Source organism: Notolepis coatsorum (genome assembly GCF_963971535.1).
Source record: "Notolepis coatsorum genome assembly, chromosome: 17".
NCBI classification, from domain to species: domain Eukaryota; kingdom Metazoa; phylum Chordata; class Actinopteri; order Aulopiformes; family Paralepididae; genus Notolepis; species Notolepis coatsorum.
Genome location: NC_140181.1, coordinates 15,107,737 through 15,124,753, shown reverse-complemented (window position 1 = coordinate 15,124,753; position 17,017 = coordinate 15,107,737). Strand labels below are relative to the sequence as shown.

The 17,017-nt window shown below is 43.0% G+C and overlaps 1 protein-coding gene across 1 annotated transcript in view; it reads left to right on the top strand.

The window, feature by feature from the left end:
- acap3a (ArfGAP with coiled-coil, ankyrin repeat and PH domains 3a) overlaps positions 1 to 11,922 on the top strand; it is a 150,255-nt gene extending 138,333 nt beyond the window's left edge. Inside the window, exons 19-21 of the mRNA XM_084333348.1 lie at positions 1,327 to 1,437; positions 2,699 to 2,760; positions 9,389 to 11,922. Coding sequence (XP_084189474.1) covers positions 1,327 to 1,437; positions 2,699 to 2,760; positions 9,389 to 9,495 — 280 coding nt within the window. The 3' untranslated portion in view covers positions 9,496 to 11,922. The remainder of the gene's footprint in view (positions 1 to 1,326; positions 1,438 to 2,698; positions 2,761 to 9,388) is intronic.
- The last annotated feature ends 5,095 nt before the right edge of the window (positions 11,923 to 17,017 follow it).

Sequence of the window (17,017 nt, the reverse complement as noted above, 5' to 3'; positions counted from 1 at the left end):
GATGCTTGTCTCTCTGCTGGTGACTGATGCTTGTCTCTCTGCTGGTGACTGATGCTTGTCTCTCTGCTGGTGACCGATGCTTGTCTCTCTGCTGGTGACTGATGCTTGTCTCTCTGCTGGTGACTGATGCTTGTCTCTCTGCTGGTGACTGATGCTTGTCTCTCTGCTGGTGACTGATGCTTGTCTCTCTGCTGGTGACTGATGCTTGTCTCTCTGCTGGTGACTGATGCCTGTCTCTCTGCTGGTGACTGATGCTTGTCTCTCTGCTGGTGACTGATGCTTGTCTCTCTGCTGGTGACCGATGCTTGTCTCTCTGCTGGTGACCGATGCTTGTCTCTCTGCTGGTGACTGATGCGTGTCTCTCTGCTGGTGACTGATGCTTGTCTCTCTGCTGGTGACTGATGCTTGTCTCTCTGCTGGTGACTGATGCTTGTCTCTCTGCTGGTGACTGATGCGTGTCTCTCTGCTGGTGACTGATGCTTGTCTCTCTGCTGGTGACCGATGCGTGTCTCTCTGCTGGTGACTGATGCTTGTCTCTCTGCTGGTGACTGATGCTTGTCTCTCTGCCGGTGACTGATGCTTGTCTCTCTGCTGGTGACTGATGCTTGTCTCTCTGCTGGTGACTGATGCTTGTCTCTCTGCCGGTGACTGATGCTTGTCTCTCTGCTGGTGACTGATGCTTGTCTCTCTGCTGGTGACCGATGCTTGTCTCTCTGCTGGTGACTGATGCTTGTCTCTCTGCTGGTGACTGATGCTGGTCTCTCTGCTGGTGACTGATGCTGGTCTCTCTGCTGGTGACTGATGCTGGTCTCTCTGCTGGTGACTGATGCCTGTCTCTCTGCTGGTGACTGATGCCTGTCTCTCTGCTGGTGACTGATGCTTGTCTCTCTGCTGGTGACCGATGCTTGTCTCTCTGCTGGTGACCGATGCTTGTCTCTCTGCTGGTGACCGATGCTTGTCTCTCTGCTGGTGACCGATGCTTGTCTCTCTGCTGGTGACTGATGCTTGTCTCTCTGCTGGTGACTGATGCCTGTCTCTCTGCTGGTGACCGATGCTTGTCTCTCTGCTGGTGACTGATGCTTGTCTCTCTGCTGGTGACCGATGCCTGTCTCTCTGCTGGTGACCGATGCTTGTCTCTCTGCTGGTGACTGATGCTTGTCTCTTTGCTGGTGACTGATGCGTGTCTCTCTGCCGGTGACTGATGCTTGTCTCTCTGCTGGTGACTGATGCGTGTCTCTCTGCTGGTGACTGATGCTTGTCTCTCTGCTGGTGACTGATGCTTGTCTCTCTGCTGGTGACTGATGCCTGTCTCTCTGGTGTCTCCAGGCAGGTCTGTTTGTTTCTGAAGAGGGGGGCGACGCAGAACGACGGGGATGAAGATGGACATGACCCTCTGAGCATCGCGGTGCAGGCGGCCAACGCAGACATAGTCACTTTGTACGTTTTCTTTGTTAAAATGTATTTATTTTTATTAAATAAAAGCTATATATGATCAATTTTTTTTTACATTAAGCACAAATTTGAAGGGATAGTTGTGATTTTTCGGAACCATAGCCCCATTTGCTACTTACCAATGATCAGATATTCTTTATTGATCCACTTGGGGGAAATTCGGGCATCATAGCGGCATGGGGGGGAGGGGGGAGGGGAGGTACAGGTATGGGCAGGGTAATAGTAGAAAGACATAAATATAGGCAATTTGATCTGAATATGAGAAGAAATAAACAGTGTAAACAAAGGTGCAGATGAGGGTCTGTATGCCCTATTGGTTATATATTATAGATTACAATAAATATAGGCAGTAAAAGATTTTAATCTGAATATATATACTATGAGTAAGAGTAAAAGCAAACGGTATACATGTTGTTGGTCGAGCTCTGGGCTACAAAACAATGTAAAGTCAATGGGGTCAAGCTCCTGCCTGTGCAAGCTGACTGAAGACGACTGACGTCTACACACAAGTCAGCTTGTGCAGACAGGAGCAGCGTGGACCCTGCAGAGAAAGGACTCCACTGCAAGTATACGGTATGTAAGTATAGCAAACAGGGCTAGGGTTCCAAAAATCTGAATTGTCCCTTTAACATGACCCACCATGTTTGTTTACACATCTGTCACTTATATATAAAGCATCTCACTTGTGGATTTATTTTGATGGATTTATTAAGTCTTCTATTCTACATATACTAGGGGTGGGGGAAAAAATCGATACGTAGTAGTATCGCGATACTTTGCGTGGCGATACTGTATCGATACAGGGACGCCAAGTATCGATATTTAATTATTCATAAAAAAAATCAGTTAAGTTGGAATATGACTGTAATACAAACAGTTCAGTTTGTCAGGTACATGCAACACAGATTACAGTGTCTGCTTGAGAAAATACCATGTTCTGCAATAAAAATGATTGAAGGGAGATGAACAGACTGAACTTTATTTTATTAGATAAAACATGTTGACAGTTTTTACTTTGCAGCAAAAAAATTTATTAAAAATAATTTGATAAAAAAGAAATATATATATCGCAATATTCGCGATATATCGAGTATCGCGATACTATCGTATCGCGGCTCAAGTATCGCGATAGTATCGTATTGCGAGGTCTCTGGCGATTCCCACCCCTAACATATACCTTTCCTCCTTCTCCCCTTCTCTCCCCCCCCCCTCCCTCCCTCCCTCCCTCCCTCCCTCCCCGCTGCAGGTTGCGTCTGGCGCGGATGAACGAGGAGATGCGCGAGTCGGAAGGCCCCTTCGGCCAGCCAGGTCATTACCACACCAGCAGCCCCACTGAGCAGCAGTATAAGAAATGCATACAGGAGTTTATCTGTCTCACCATAGCAGAGTGCTAGAGAGGAAGCCTCGGCGGGTCCAATCAGGTTATATATATCAATATCAAAACAAATACACATAAATAAAAAAAACAGTGCAGGGTGTGGAGGACGCCAGTAGACCAGGGTAGACCGGTGCAGGGTGGACTCGTTGGGAATCTCGAACGCCGGGGACGTGATGCGTCGTGTCTTTAGTAGTGGGATTATTCATAACCGGATTAGGTTCTAAACTGGGATTATTCCAGTGTCCAATCTCTATTGTTCCTCTGCCCGACACGCTGCCCTCCTGAACGGCGTGGTAGTAGTAGTCTCTGCCGACCATCAGCTACCCTCTCAGGATCACGGGCAGGATCCAGCGGTACTTCCCTTTAACCACGTCACAACAACTCAGCGCTCGACTTTGACTGACAAGTCAGTTGCCAAATAAGCAGCGTGCCACGACCAAATATGGATTCAGTACTTTCATTAAGGTGCTTACTTTAGTCATAGCATAGCATAGGCGAGATGAGAATTCACTGCCAGGAAAGCGGCCCTGTTGTTAATCGACCTATCTCAAGAAGCCCCGGCCTCTTTTCTCGATCCTCCAATCACACCATCTGTCGCTTCCCTCGGACGGCTTCCCCAGTCCGAGGGAAGCAACGGTTGTGATTTGGAGGATCGATAAAAAAGGGGGCAGGGTTTGAGATAGGTCGATTAGCAAAGGTTTTGCATTATGATGGTGGCCACTTAACACCAACCACACCGGACCAACAATAAAATCATCAGCAATTAATCGGGGACCAACCCTCCGAATGAACGGCTGCATTCCTATCAATCTTATTGCATCTTTCAATATGGGTGTGTGCCCCCGCTGGGAATCGAACCCCTAACCCTGGCAGCGTTAGTGTTACCAAGCACTCTCCCCGCTGAGCTACACAAGGAACACAAGCGTCATAAATTGCACACATGCAGGCCGTCATCCTTGTCCATTAATGTACACCGTGTAGTGATTAATGGTGTCCATTAATGTAGTGAGTCCGTTGCCCCTTTTTGCTTTGGATTGTGTTTGAGGTGTTGGCTTGTGCCGAGTAGACACGGGTGCTTTGAGCCAAAGACATCCAAGATCACATTTAAACCGTCGCTTGATATCGCTGCATTCAGAGGCCCAACTTATTGAACTACAAGTACATGTGATATTGTTAATTGTACCATCTATTACTAAATGAACATGTGCGGTCAATACATTGGTACATGTTAAAAAAAAAAACACCAGATTAACCAGTACAGGGTGGTACAGCTCGTAAAACCCAGATAGTACTGTAGAACGCAGAGGTACGTTAGTGTCGGCTGGTTCCAGATCTGCTTGTTTCATGGCGTGACGTGGGTTCTGTTAACCTTTACAGAGAAGCATCGGTGTTGGTTCGGTAGTTTGGCGGTGATTTGGACGTTAGTATGACTATGTGTCATGGTATGAATCGGGGTACTGCCACTGTACCGCTTTGCACTTAAATAATTCACCACGGTATAATCAATTTCGAGGCACGCGTGGATTGACATTTTGTGAGGTCACAAGGGGTCATCGTGAGGCGGAGTTACATAGAGCGTAGATGATACTCAAGAGAGGTATCGTGACTCTGTCTGAGGATGTTTAGAGGCAAGCTTTTATGTAGAAACTCAAAGCGACGTTATGCACTTTTCCTACCAATGAGGATTATGTTATTACTGTTATGTTGTGGTATTTTCATTTGATAGGATAGGTTTCCACTTTTTTCTCTCTTAATTTATGATGAAACGCCCAGAGCAATAGTGCAATGATGATTCGAATACGGATAATCTGTATTTCTTTTGTATCATGTTTTGACGACGACAATGCAGATGGTATTTTTTTAAACTGGATATATTTTGTTAGATTTTAGTTCGCTGTGCACTCATTCACAAACACACACACACACACGCGCATAACGCCACTATTCTGTTCACATTGTGAGGTAGAAGATCACTACTCCACGATTTGATCATAAAAAATAAAGCCACTGGGATTTAATATGCTGTACGAACTACAGTGCAAGATGGACATTCTTTTTATATATATATATATATACAACGTACTGAACTGATGTATGCTGTAACAAGTATGTGTATGTTAAAATGTTTGTTGAAAATCTTGGTTTATGGTAATCCAATCTGATGTATCATGGCCAAGGGCCTGTATTAGATTTCTATTAGATTTGTTCTTCGTTTAAATGGTGCATGGCTGGCTGTTAACTCAAGTCTCACTGAAGCCCTGTTGCTTTTGTTTACTTCTGTACGTGGGTATTTTACATTTAGTGTCATTGAATAATGTTGATAATAACCTTATTATGTGCTGCCAAATAATAAGGACTGTGTGCATGGAACGACATGAGCTCATATCTGTGATCCTTTGGTCCAAGACGGAAAGGGACGCAGATAAACTGAACACCCTCTCTCCTCTTGACCTCATCGACTGAATACTGCTAGTGCAGAGGATAGAGTTTAGGGGGAAAGTATAAAAAAAAAACATGGCAGCCTGGCCTTTTGTATTCACTTAGAAGAATTAGATTAAATGTACCCGGCGTCCTGTCCATGTGGACATTGGATACACGAGGTGTAACGTAGTCTGAGGATGACCTACAGCTACCCTCAAATAGGACCACGGCTGTTCTGTGAAATTATGTTCGCTGTTTCATGAATATATCTCCTTGTAGGCTAAGTAAACACGACGCGCTTCAGCCATGTTGAATATACCCTCCGTACGCTAATGACGTAGAACGTTTGCATTTGAGCAAACTGGATAGAACCGGTTTCCCCCACTCAGTACACGTATTGCATATTAAACAGCCTCTTATGTAACTGACCTCTCTCCGCCAGTTGTACATGGCCTCTGAGAATCACAAAATTGATCTTAATGAGAAGATCAGATTAGATGTCCTGAGAGCCAACGACCACAGGCGGTTATATCAAAAGGACATGTTTAACCATTTCCTTTGTGACCTGACCCCGTGAAGCCAAAGGAGCAGATGGGTCTTTATTTTCTTTTATATATATATAAAGACTAATTAGCCAGAAAGACATGGGTGGAGCTCCTCTTGAGCAGTGTAGGGTTTCATGAAGGAGAGATGTGACTCTGAGACAGAGCAGCTGCTCTGGGATCGCCACGTCCTCATTGGCTGCTTGTCAGGCTGCGTTCACATTTCAATCTTTAGTGCTCAATTCTGATTTATTGCTCAGATCAGATTTTTTTTTTGTTTGTTCAAAACAAAACTAAATTTACGTGGCCAATATCAGATTCCAGTGTAAACTGACCCGCATGTACAAATTAACAATAACGATGATGGACGTAAACATGGAGGAGAACACTGAAGTCACAGTTTATGGTTTAATTTATGAGTTGAAATAACTAATTAGAACACATCATTAGAACACATGTATCTGATTTAGGACCATATTATGAAAGTGGCCCAGATCAGAATTGAAAAGATCAGATTCCATGTGATTTACTGTATGCTGTCAGATTTGGGCCGTTTTTGCCTGCAGTGTGAACGTAGCCTTAGTGATACATTCAAGCACTTTGAAATACGTTTGGGACTGTTGTACGAAAACTGACGTTGAATATACACTTTTCTTTTTCATTCCAGCCTTTTCTTATGGTACTGTCTAGATCCCATAGCTAGGAAGGACATTTGTACATTTAAATTTTTTTTTTAATTATAAGCGGTTAGGGTTAAGGTAAGGGGTCGGTTTTTTACTTTTCTCGTTTCAGCTTTGCAGCTATTGGCCAAAAAGCGATGACTCCCAGCCTATTGTTAGATTTCGACCATAATCAGCCAGTATCACCTCTTCATCTGTGTTCGTGTAGTTTCTGCGTTGTGTTTATCTCTCTCTCCGAAGTCGACCTTCTCATACTGGCTGTACATCGATGTCATCCCCCTTATATGCAATCCGTAATCATAAGAATTCGACACTGGCAACGTGATACCTTTCTTGGAAAAAACTAGTTTATTCCATAAACAAAGCCTCGTAATCAGATGTAACCCCGTTCTGTATTGTCATTGTTCAGTCTTAATTCTCTTCTCCATCGTCTCTTCCAATGGTTCGGGCCTTGTTGTTAGCCAAACCACCATTTCCTGTTAGCCGAAGCTAGTGATGATGTGTCACTCCCCTCCCCCACCCAGCGAGGGTGGAGAGGGATGAAAGTCTCTGATCAACGCGTCCGCTCTTCGGTGTGTTTCGTATCTCAGTCTAACCTACACTGCAAGAAACTCACAGCTATAAACTATAGTCCTTAGCAACGGCTAACCCACCCCCTCGTCTCGTTACTATGTGACACGCTGTCTTCTTTGACCCAAATCACTATAGCAACGGCCCATAGCTCTCTCTCTGACCAAAACCCTGCCTGCTCAGTGGTTATCTAGTTGTTTATGTTAAACAAGCTGCCGAACGACCTCGGAGCTACACACCCTGCTTGCTACCGTGGAGACACAGAACTGACTGCCCTACTTTTAGGATCTATAGATCAGTCCGAGTAGATGCTGTCACCCACCGATATATATACATTATATACACATTGAAAAACATAGACATCCTTCACTATGGGATCTAGACACTTGACCTTTTCTTATTTAGTGCAGTATAATGGTTGTGGCGGGGGTTAAAGAGTTAAGGAGTTAGGGATCTAATCAATGACCAGACATGGCAAATAATGATTTGCATCAAGCCACTGATGAAGTCTATGTTGTACAGTACAGTGTATTTGTATCAGTATGTTGAGGATGTTACCTGTAGATAAACTAAACATCTATTAACACTTCAAACGCTCGCTTTTAACATGAACTTTATTGTATTCTTCTGTTTCTGACTGCTATTACCTGTACAATCTATTTAAATACTGTAAGATTTGTGTCTCTGCATATTAAGACGTTTACTGATACCTTTCATTTGGATCTAAATTTACTTTGTTTCTGTTCCATAACTCTTCCCAATGTCTTCTGAAAATAAATGGAAGATGTGATTAAACGCTAACTTCTCTCTCTCTTTCTCTGCTTCCTGCTTAATTTTTCTGTCCTTTATTCACAAAGCTTCTCTACAGCTAACTGCCTCTACAGCTAACTGCCTCTACAGCTAACTGCCTCTACAGCTAACTGCCTCTACAGCTAACTGCCTCTACAGCTAACTGCCTCTACAGCTAACTGCCTCTACAGATAACTGCCTCTACAGCTAACTGCCTCTACAGCTAACTGCCTCTACAGCTAACTGCCTCTACAGCTAACTGTCTCTACAGCTAACTGCCTCTACAGATAACTGCCTCTACAGCTAACTGCATTAACAAACTGACTTCCCAAAACTGCTGGCACACTAATTATAGATGGACTTTCAGTAGTATTTTCAATTATGATATGATACCAAATGTATTGTAACTAGAGAATAAATTATCTTTTGTTATAGTTTGTTTTCACTGAGATCGAATCAATTGATGTCAGATGTAAGGAAAACCAAAAGCTAGCTAACTTACATAGATGGTTCCACTGGAATTCTGTTTCTATATTTCCTGTCAGTCATTGCATTATAGCAAACATTAAAACAGGAATAAAAAATGCGGGTCCATTCAGAATGTTACTGTTGTCACTTTAAAACGGGCTCTAGAGACGGTCTCACTGGAGTTCTGTTGCTAGGGAGCAGTTTGGACCCAAACGTATTTCCTGTCAACTATTCGCATTAGCAAGACCTTGCAACAGGAAATAAACATGGGGCCATTCAGAACGTCACTGTCATCACTTTGTAATCGTCTATATAGGCTACAGTACGTTTCCCATTGATGAAACACACACACATACACACTTATACATACACATAGGCTACACATACATACGCATATGCACACACACACACACACACACACACACACACACACACACACACACAGTAGAAGACTGGAATGTTCATTCCCTTTTTTAATTAGTTAAGCCTAGGAAGCTGGCCGTGGATATAAAGGAGTCCAGCTGCCTTTGTTATATCCAGAGATCCCACTGTTACCATGGACACGGGAAAAGGAATCTGGGAACTGAAAGAGAGTGAACCGTCAGACTTTGGGAACTAAAGGAGAGGGAACCTGTTTCTGCAACGCTGTCGCTAAAGATTTTTACTTCATGAATGATATTTTTTACATTTGTTTGACAACCTCTGACACTTTTTGATAATCTTATGCTATTTCAGACCAAGATTACACTTATATATATTTTTTTTATCTCCCAAGATTTTAAACTTTCTTTTATCCTGAAACACTGTAAAAACCAAACAAACCAAAGAAAAACAGTAAAAAATCACAGATATGCCGCATTGCCGTCTTTTAATGCTCTCCTTGGATTTTCATTTTGAATCGACTAAAAGACGTCGTGTGAAATATTCCAGATAGATTCATCTTATCAATTTCAACACGATTTCAAGTTCAGAGACAACTTGTGATTTTAATTTTTTTATTTTAATTTTTTTTTTTATTATTCTTTTATTTCTACATTTATTATTTGCATGTTCCATCATTTTCACGTCTCCATGGTTCTCTTCTCCAGGAGACTCCACGTACCTCGACATCTTCCGAGAGTTCTCCCACATGGCCTCTCACAACCCGGAGAAGCTGAAGCGCAGGAGCGTCCACTTCAGACACTCCTTCCGCTAAAAACCCACCGAGCGGCTGGAACCCCTGCAGACGGAGGAACATACTTGAAAAGTACAACAGACACTTTTTCCCCCCTATATTCAGTTATACAGTAGCTGTGGGTCTTCATGTCATGAACCCTCAGTTGATACGTGATAGGCCCCATTTGATAGGCTTCCCAGGGAGCTCTGTCCGGGGAGAAGAATGTTGTTGTTAAGATGCTACTCGGTCCAGAACTCCAGAACTGTCGATACTGTGTAGGTGACAACAGTGGGCGAGAACGAGACCTGTGATCAGAGTCATTCTTATATACCTGCTCTCGTTGCGCTGACTTCTAGTGAAGAAATAATGCCCCCTTTAGCTGGAGAGCCCCCGTCACGGTCTCTGGACCCTACCTTGAGAACCACTGAGTCATGCCTTGTCTCCATTAGCCATGTTCAGCTTGGTCAGCCAGGTTTTGAATGGTATGGTTGGGTTTGCGTCTCCATTGTGTTTCTTTGTGTAAACTCTCCGGTTGCTAGGCAACCGTTCAAAATTCACACCAGCAACTGTGGTACACAAGCTAAAAGCTATGATGATACAACGGCCCCAGCCAGCTTTGGCTCAGGTCTGGCCAGATTCTAAAGACAATGGAGACTGCTAAACCCTGGCTAGTGGAGAGAAGGCCACAGCACGGCTAAACCCTGGCTAGTGGAGAGAAGGCCACAGCACGGCTAAACCCTGGCTAGTGGAGAGAAGGCCACAGCACGGCTAAACCCTGGCTAGTGGAGAGAAGGCCACAGCACGGCTAAACCCTGGCTAGTGGAGAGAAGGCCACAGCACGGCTAAACCCTGGCTGGTGGAGAGAAGGCCACAGCACGGCTAAACCCTGGCTGGTGGAGAGAAGGCCACAGCACGGCTAAACCCTGGCTAGTGGAGAGAAGGCCACAGCACGGCTAAACCCTGGCTAGTGGAGAGAAGGCCACAGCACGGCTAAACCCTGGCTAGTGGAGAGAAGGCCACAGCACGGCTAAACCCTGGCTAGTGGAGATGAGGCATTAGTCCAGAACTCCATAACTGTCTATACTGTAGGTGACAACAGCGGAGAATGAACCCCATGATCATTGTTATACCTGCTCTCGTTGTGCTGACCTCCAGTGAAGAAACTATTCCCCATTTAGCTGGAGAGCCACTGAAGGCCCCTTGAGGTCTCTGGACCCTACCTTGAGAACCACTGAGTTAGCGGGTTGTGTTCAGCTCAAAATCACTTTTGATCCAGAGTCATAAATTAGAACCACTACACCCCCCCCCCCCCCCCCTTTTTCCCTTCTTTTTAAAGTTATCCCACATCTATGTTTGGCGCTGCCACTACTACTACCAAACTATAAAATGTTTTGTTTGGTGAAAAGCCACTTCTACCAACAATATTATGCACTATTTGGGAGAAACCTTAACGCTGTCCCCACTGAGAACATGCAGCATCATGAGACATTAGAGCTCCATGCTCTTTTGAAAGGAGATGGAGCCTAATTGCGCTACCAGTATGAATTCATACTGTTGCGATTACACAGAACCACCTTTACCGTGTTCCAAAGACAAATCCCCATGTATTTGTTGATCTAATGGGGACGGGAATGAAGAATTACTAGCTACATACTCACCAGAACCTCTCGACTCTCTGTTATTTGAAATAATCAATGATGAATGTTACATGCAAGACCCTTATGCTGTTCTCAGATCAGCCGTTTGTTTTGATAAATATATATTTGTGGTCTTTGTGCTCTAGGAGGACTGGCTGGTCTTTTCCTCTCCTGTCATTATATAGAATTGTTGTGTTTTTTTGTACAATGTTAGATTTTCTAGGATACATCTCCAAGCACTTAAGAGGTGTTTATCCTCTCCGTATTTGATGTTTGTGGCATCAAAGCGTCGTTTGTTTTGCTGTGCTCAGTTTCCTTATTTGGATCATATACCTGTATTATACCTGATTCGTCGAAGGAGTTACATCCATTTCTTACATAGATGAAAACATCTTATTTTTTATCCAGCTGTACGTGTAATGCATGAATTTATTTTTATCGCAATATATTTCTTATTCAAACTTGAACTCGGCTGCGTCTACTTCAAGCTCATTGGTTACATGGGTGGGGAATGTTTATGACGTCATTAGCCATCATCAACACCATCTTTTAATCTCAGTGTTATTCCTGTTAGAGATCAGTTCTCTTGTTTATTTTGTTCTCATGTACTTCATGTAGACTATGCTGGTGTAGTCTTCACAGTATTTTGTGTACACGTATAACAGTTATGTATGTTATCGTATACAGTGCCACTATGAATCGCAAGAACTGATATTGCTGTATAAACGCTGTAGAGGCAAAACAAAAATGCTAATATATCTGAAAGGAATGATATTTTGACAGGAAATTGATAAAAAGATGTTTGCCTTTTTATGGTGAGTGAAAATAAAGATGGTCTTTGTTTACCGTTTGCAGTGTCTGATGTGGGGTATTGTCACGTTATTATCACGTTATTATCACGTTATTAGTCGACGTGTCCTTGAGCAAGACACTTAACCCCTAATTGCTCCTGATGAGCAGGTTGGTACCTTGCATGGTTGCCTATGCCGTCGGTGTGTGAACGTGTGAGGGAAGGGGTAAAATGTGACGATAAAAGCGCTATATAAATGCAACCATTTACTAGGTAGTAATATATAAAAAAGAAGCAGTGAAGCTGGACCAGCACTCTCAGGTTCAAGTATTTAATGGCAGCCTGAAACAAACATGTTTTGGAATTATTATTCCTTCGTCAGTGTTATGTTTGTTTCAGGCTGCCATTAAATACTTGAACCTGAGAGTGCTGGTCCAGCTTCACTGCTTCTTTTTTATATATCACTTAATGGGATTTCAGCACCCAGTGTCGAATTTTGAGAGAGCGGTCTATCTTGACACTAGGTAGTAATATAGACATATTAGCATAGTAGATAGTAGTATAGACATATTAGCATAGTAGTAGTATAGACATATTAGCATAGTAGGTAGTAGTATAGACATTAGAATAGTAGGTAGTATAGACATATTAGCATAGTAGGTAGTAGTATAGACATATAGCATAGTAGATAGTAGTATAGACATATTAGCATAGTAGGTACTAGTATAGACATATTAGCATAGTAGTATAGACATATTAGCATAGTAGATAGTAGTATAGACATATTAGCATAGTAGATAGTAGTATAGACATATTAGCATAGTAGATAGTAGTATAGACATATTAGCATAGTAGTATAGACATTATTAGTAGGTAGTAATTTTTTTTAAATGCGCCAGCATTCATCTATTCTATTAGACCCATAGGCCTACAGTATATTGCCCCAAATATATGAATCTGCCCCATGCAGTCAGTGCCCTTCACAGGTACATACTGACTGATTGGAATGCACTCCTAGATTGCACTGATGCAACATCGCCCTCTTGTGTTGAAACCGTGGACTAAGAAAATATTATTTTGCACATAATCTCACACACATCCAAAAACTGTTTTGCACACATTAATTTAGTTTGGTAGTTATTGGGAGTAAATGTATATACCAGTGCTGTTGTTGTGGACAATAATCCTTGTGTTGTGTTAATTACAGCTCAATGAAATGATAAAGTAGCAGTTATAAGACATAATTTATTCGATTCAATATTGATTCACATGATTCCAAATCTGATTTATTTCCTCATACAGTATGTGACTGAGATCTGAAAGAACATCTACAGTGTTTTCTAGCATGCAAACGGATTATTTTGATCCACTTTTTTCTCCTTTTTTTCTCTTTTTCTCCCATCCCAATTACCCGCTGTGCCAATTCTCCCCTCCCCTGTCTTGAACGTTGCTCGCATATGCCCCCCACTGGCCGGTTGTAGGGAGGATGGAAGCCTTATCACGTGTCCCCTCCGGTACACGAGGAGGCAGCCTGTCACATCTTTTCACCTGCCAGCGCGGACTCTCATTGGCGAGGTGTAACGTGTGGGAGGCTCACACTACCCCCGCCATTTCCTGTCTCTGCTGTGCAGGCGTCCCCCCAACCGACCTGTAGGAGTCGCTGTCCACAACGTCCAGATTACCACCCATCGACTTCCACCCGCTAACTCTGCCAATTGAGTTAGTATGATGGCCGGCCCAAGCCGGAGGCAACGCAGACAGCCGGAGTCGAACCCGGTGTCTCTTGCGTTCGTGACAAGTCTGCAATGTCCGCTGCGACACCCAGCCGCCTGAAAACGGATTATTTTAATGAACTGGAAAGAACGCAAACCGAACTGCTTCGCTTGACTTGACTTGTTTGGAGAACTGGCGCAAGGACTTCATGGACTTGATATCAATGGAACAGGCTTCTCTATCTCTTCAAGAGAGTGATAGGCCCGATGGCCTTCATTGATTGATTGATTGATTGATTGATTGAAAACTTTATTAACAGATTGCAGAATGGGTACAATACAGTACAGCTCAATACACACAATTGTTAAAGGGATGCAGACCAGAGAAAGACTTTCGTCTTGTTTACATCAGGGTCCCCCATTTTCAATTCATCAGGACATATATGACATACAGATAGACAGTACTGCTACATCTATACATTTATGACATACCAGATTTGCAAATACAGTACTGTTTGTGATACAAAAAGAGTCCAGAAAAGAGTGTATATACATTTGACGTAAAAACTGTACATTGGGGGAGGTGGGGTGGGTGGGGGGGGGGGGCATGTACATTGGAGGTGGTTCGGTGGGTGGGGTGGGGGGAACACTGTACAACTGTACAAGCAAAACTGTACATTGGAATATTGACAACCATACTTGGTCATTTACTGTACATTGGAGGGGGTTGGGTTAGTACATTTACATGGGCCAGTTTCGAATTAAAGTCTCCCGTAGGTGTTCTTTGAGAGTGTTTTTGAAAGTGGGTAGTGATTCACATTCCTTTACAGCTTTGGGTAGGGTGTTCCACATTGATGTGGCGTAATTGCGAAACGTGTTTAGTCCCTTGTTTGAGCCGAATCTGGGTTTAACATGATTTGTGGAACTCCCTCTGGTGTTGTGATCGTGGTATTCACTGACCTTTGGGAAGTATTTTGACATGTACATGGGTACCTTGGTCGCGTAGTGTATCTTGTAGACCAGGCCCATTGCAAGTTGCTGTACTCTGTCGTCTACTCTAAGCCATCCTAGGTTGTCAAAGTGGGCAGGGGTGAGGTGGGTTCTAGGAGTAAGGTCAAGCAGTAGTCTGACCAGTTTGTTTTGAGATGTTTGTAATTTTGTTTTTAGCGCCTTTGAGGTGCTTTGTACCATGAGGTGCAAGCATAGTCATAGTACCCTTGAATGAGTGCTCCTGCCAGAGTCTTCAGGGTGTTCTTGTTTACCAGAGAGGAGATCCGGTACAAGAATCGAGTTTGTTGGTTGACTTTTTTTATTACATTGGATGCCATTTTGTCACAGGAAAGATTAGCCTCTAGGAACTTGGTCCCTGGAACTTTATTAGATCACTATCTTGAATGTTCGTGTAACACTCTGCAACCCCCCCCCCCTCACCCCCTTGTTATTATTATTATTATTATTATTATTATTATTATTATTATTATTATTATTATTATTATTATTTTATTATTATTTTATTATTATTTTATTATTATTTTATTATTATTATTATTATTATTATTATTATTATTATTATTATTATTATTATTATTATTATTATTATTATTATTATTATTATTATTATTATTATTATTTTTGTCTTAGTTTGTCTTGCTTGTGAAAAATAAAGACTTTAAAATGTGAAAAAGAAGAAGAAAAAAAAAACTACGGGAGGCTGCAATTCGAAACTGGCCCCGTAAATGTCTGAACCCCCCTCCCACTCAAAACACAGCACAAGGCAGGAGGAGACACCTGCAGGACAGGAGGTGCAATGATGTTTAATAAAAATCCTCACACTTCCACTGAAAAAAGTGTTTTTTAGAAAATAAAAGGTTTACTTTTTGTAATGTTTCATTTATACACACTTGGTAGTAAAAAATCAAATGAGTCAAATCTGAAAAATTAAGATTTCCCATTATTAGAAGCCTTACTTTGACACACAACACTGACATTAATTAATGGATGAGAATTTCATATACCCATACACAGAAAATAATCATAATTGAGTTCCCATCGGTGCAGGAGGTTGGGGGGGCGTCATAAGGAGGTGTAGAAAGAGTAGGTCAAGCAGCCGGTTAACCACCATATGTATATATTTTCCCTCTTAATGTACAGTCTCCTCCCCATCATATGTATATTTTTTCTGTTGGGATCTCTGGGTGGTAACAGTACTGTATATTTGCATATCGTATATGTCACAAATGTAACTACTATATACCTATATGTCATGTATGCCCCGTTTATCCTCAGTGGTGTGTGTGTCTCCTGCTGTCTCCTCCTAAAATCCACGATCAGCTCCTTGGTTTTACCAATGTTCAGGAGCAGGCTGTTGTCCTGACACCAGCGTGCCAGGACATCAACCTCCTCCCGGTAGGCCTTCTCGTCGTTGTCAGAGATCAGCCCCACCACCACCGTGTCGTCCGCAAACTTCACTATGGAGTTGGAGCTGAACTTGGCCACACAATCATGTGTGTATAGTGAATACAGCAGGGGGCTCAGGACACAGCCCTGGGGGGACCCGATGCTCAGGGTGATGGTGTTGGAGGTCTGACCCCCCACCCTGACCGCCTGAGGCCTTTCACTCAGAAAGTCCAATGGGGGACCCTGATGTAAACAAGACAAAAGTCTTTCTCTGGTCTGCATCCCCTTAACAATTGTGTGTATTGAGCTGTACTGTACTGTACCCATTCTGCAATCTGTTAATACAATTTTCAATCAATCAATCAATCAATCAATCAGCATACAGTGCGGCAAAGGGAACCGCTCCCGCCTACCTCCGGTCAATGGTCTCTAACTACACACCCTCAAGACCCCTACGCTCTGCATCTTCTGGCCGCCTCAGACCTACTCCTATCCAAGCTCCCGGAGGGTCATCAAAGAGAAGCCGCCTATTCTCAGTCCTTGCCCCACAATGGTGGAATGATACCCACCCCAGTTAGGACAGCCGAAACCCGTCCAATCTTTCGCCGTCGACTAAAGACACACTTCTTCAGCCATTATCTGAAATAAAATTAAAATTAAAAAAATAGATCTAACCCTAACTAACCTTACTGTCATGCACGTGTCCTAATAAACTAACCTACACTGTAACACGCAACGAACATTGTTACTCAGCTGATAGAGTTGTACCCTTCCTGATGACTTGTCGTACAGAACTTGTAAGTCGCTTTGGATAAAAGCGTCAGCTAAATGACTAACTGTATGTAAATGTAAATGTAATCAATGCTACCGTATTCACTATCCCCGCGCCTTCACGCGCACGCAGACGGTCGTTACGGTAGATCGTGACGTCAGCGGGGCAGCAGGAAGTGCAGCAGTAGCTCCTCCTCCTCCCGCAGCTGCAGCAGAGAGAGGAGAGTCTCCTACATGGCGGAGCAGGAGGATGG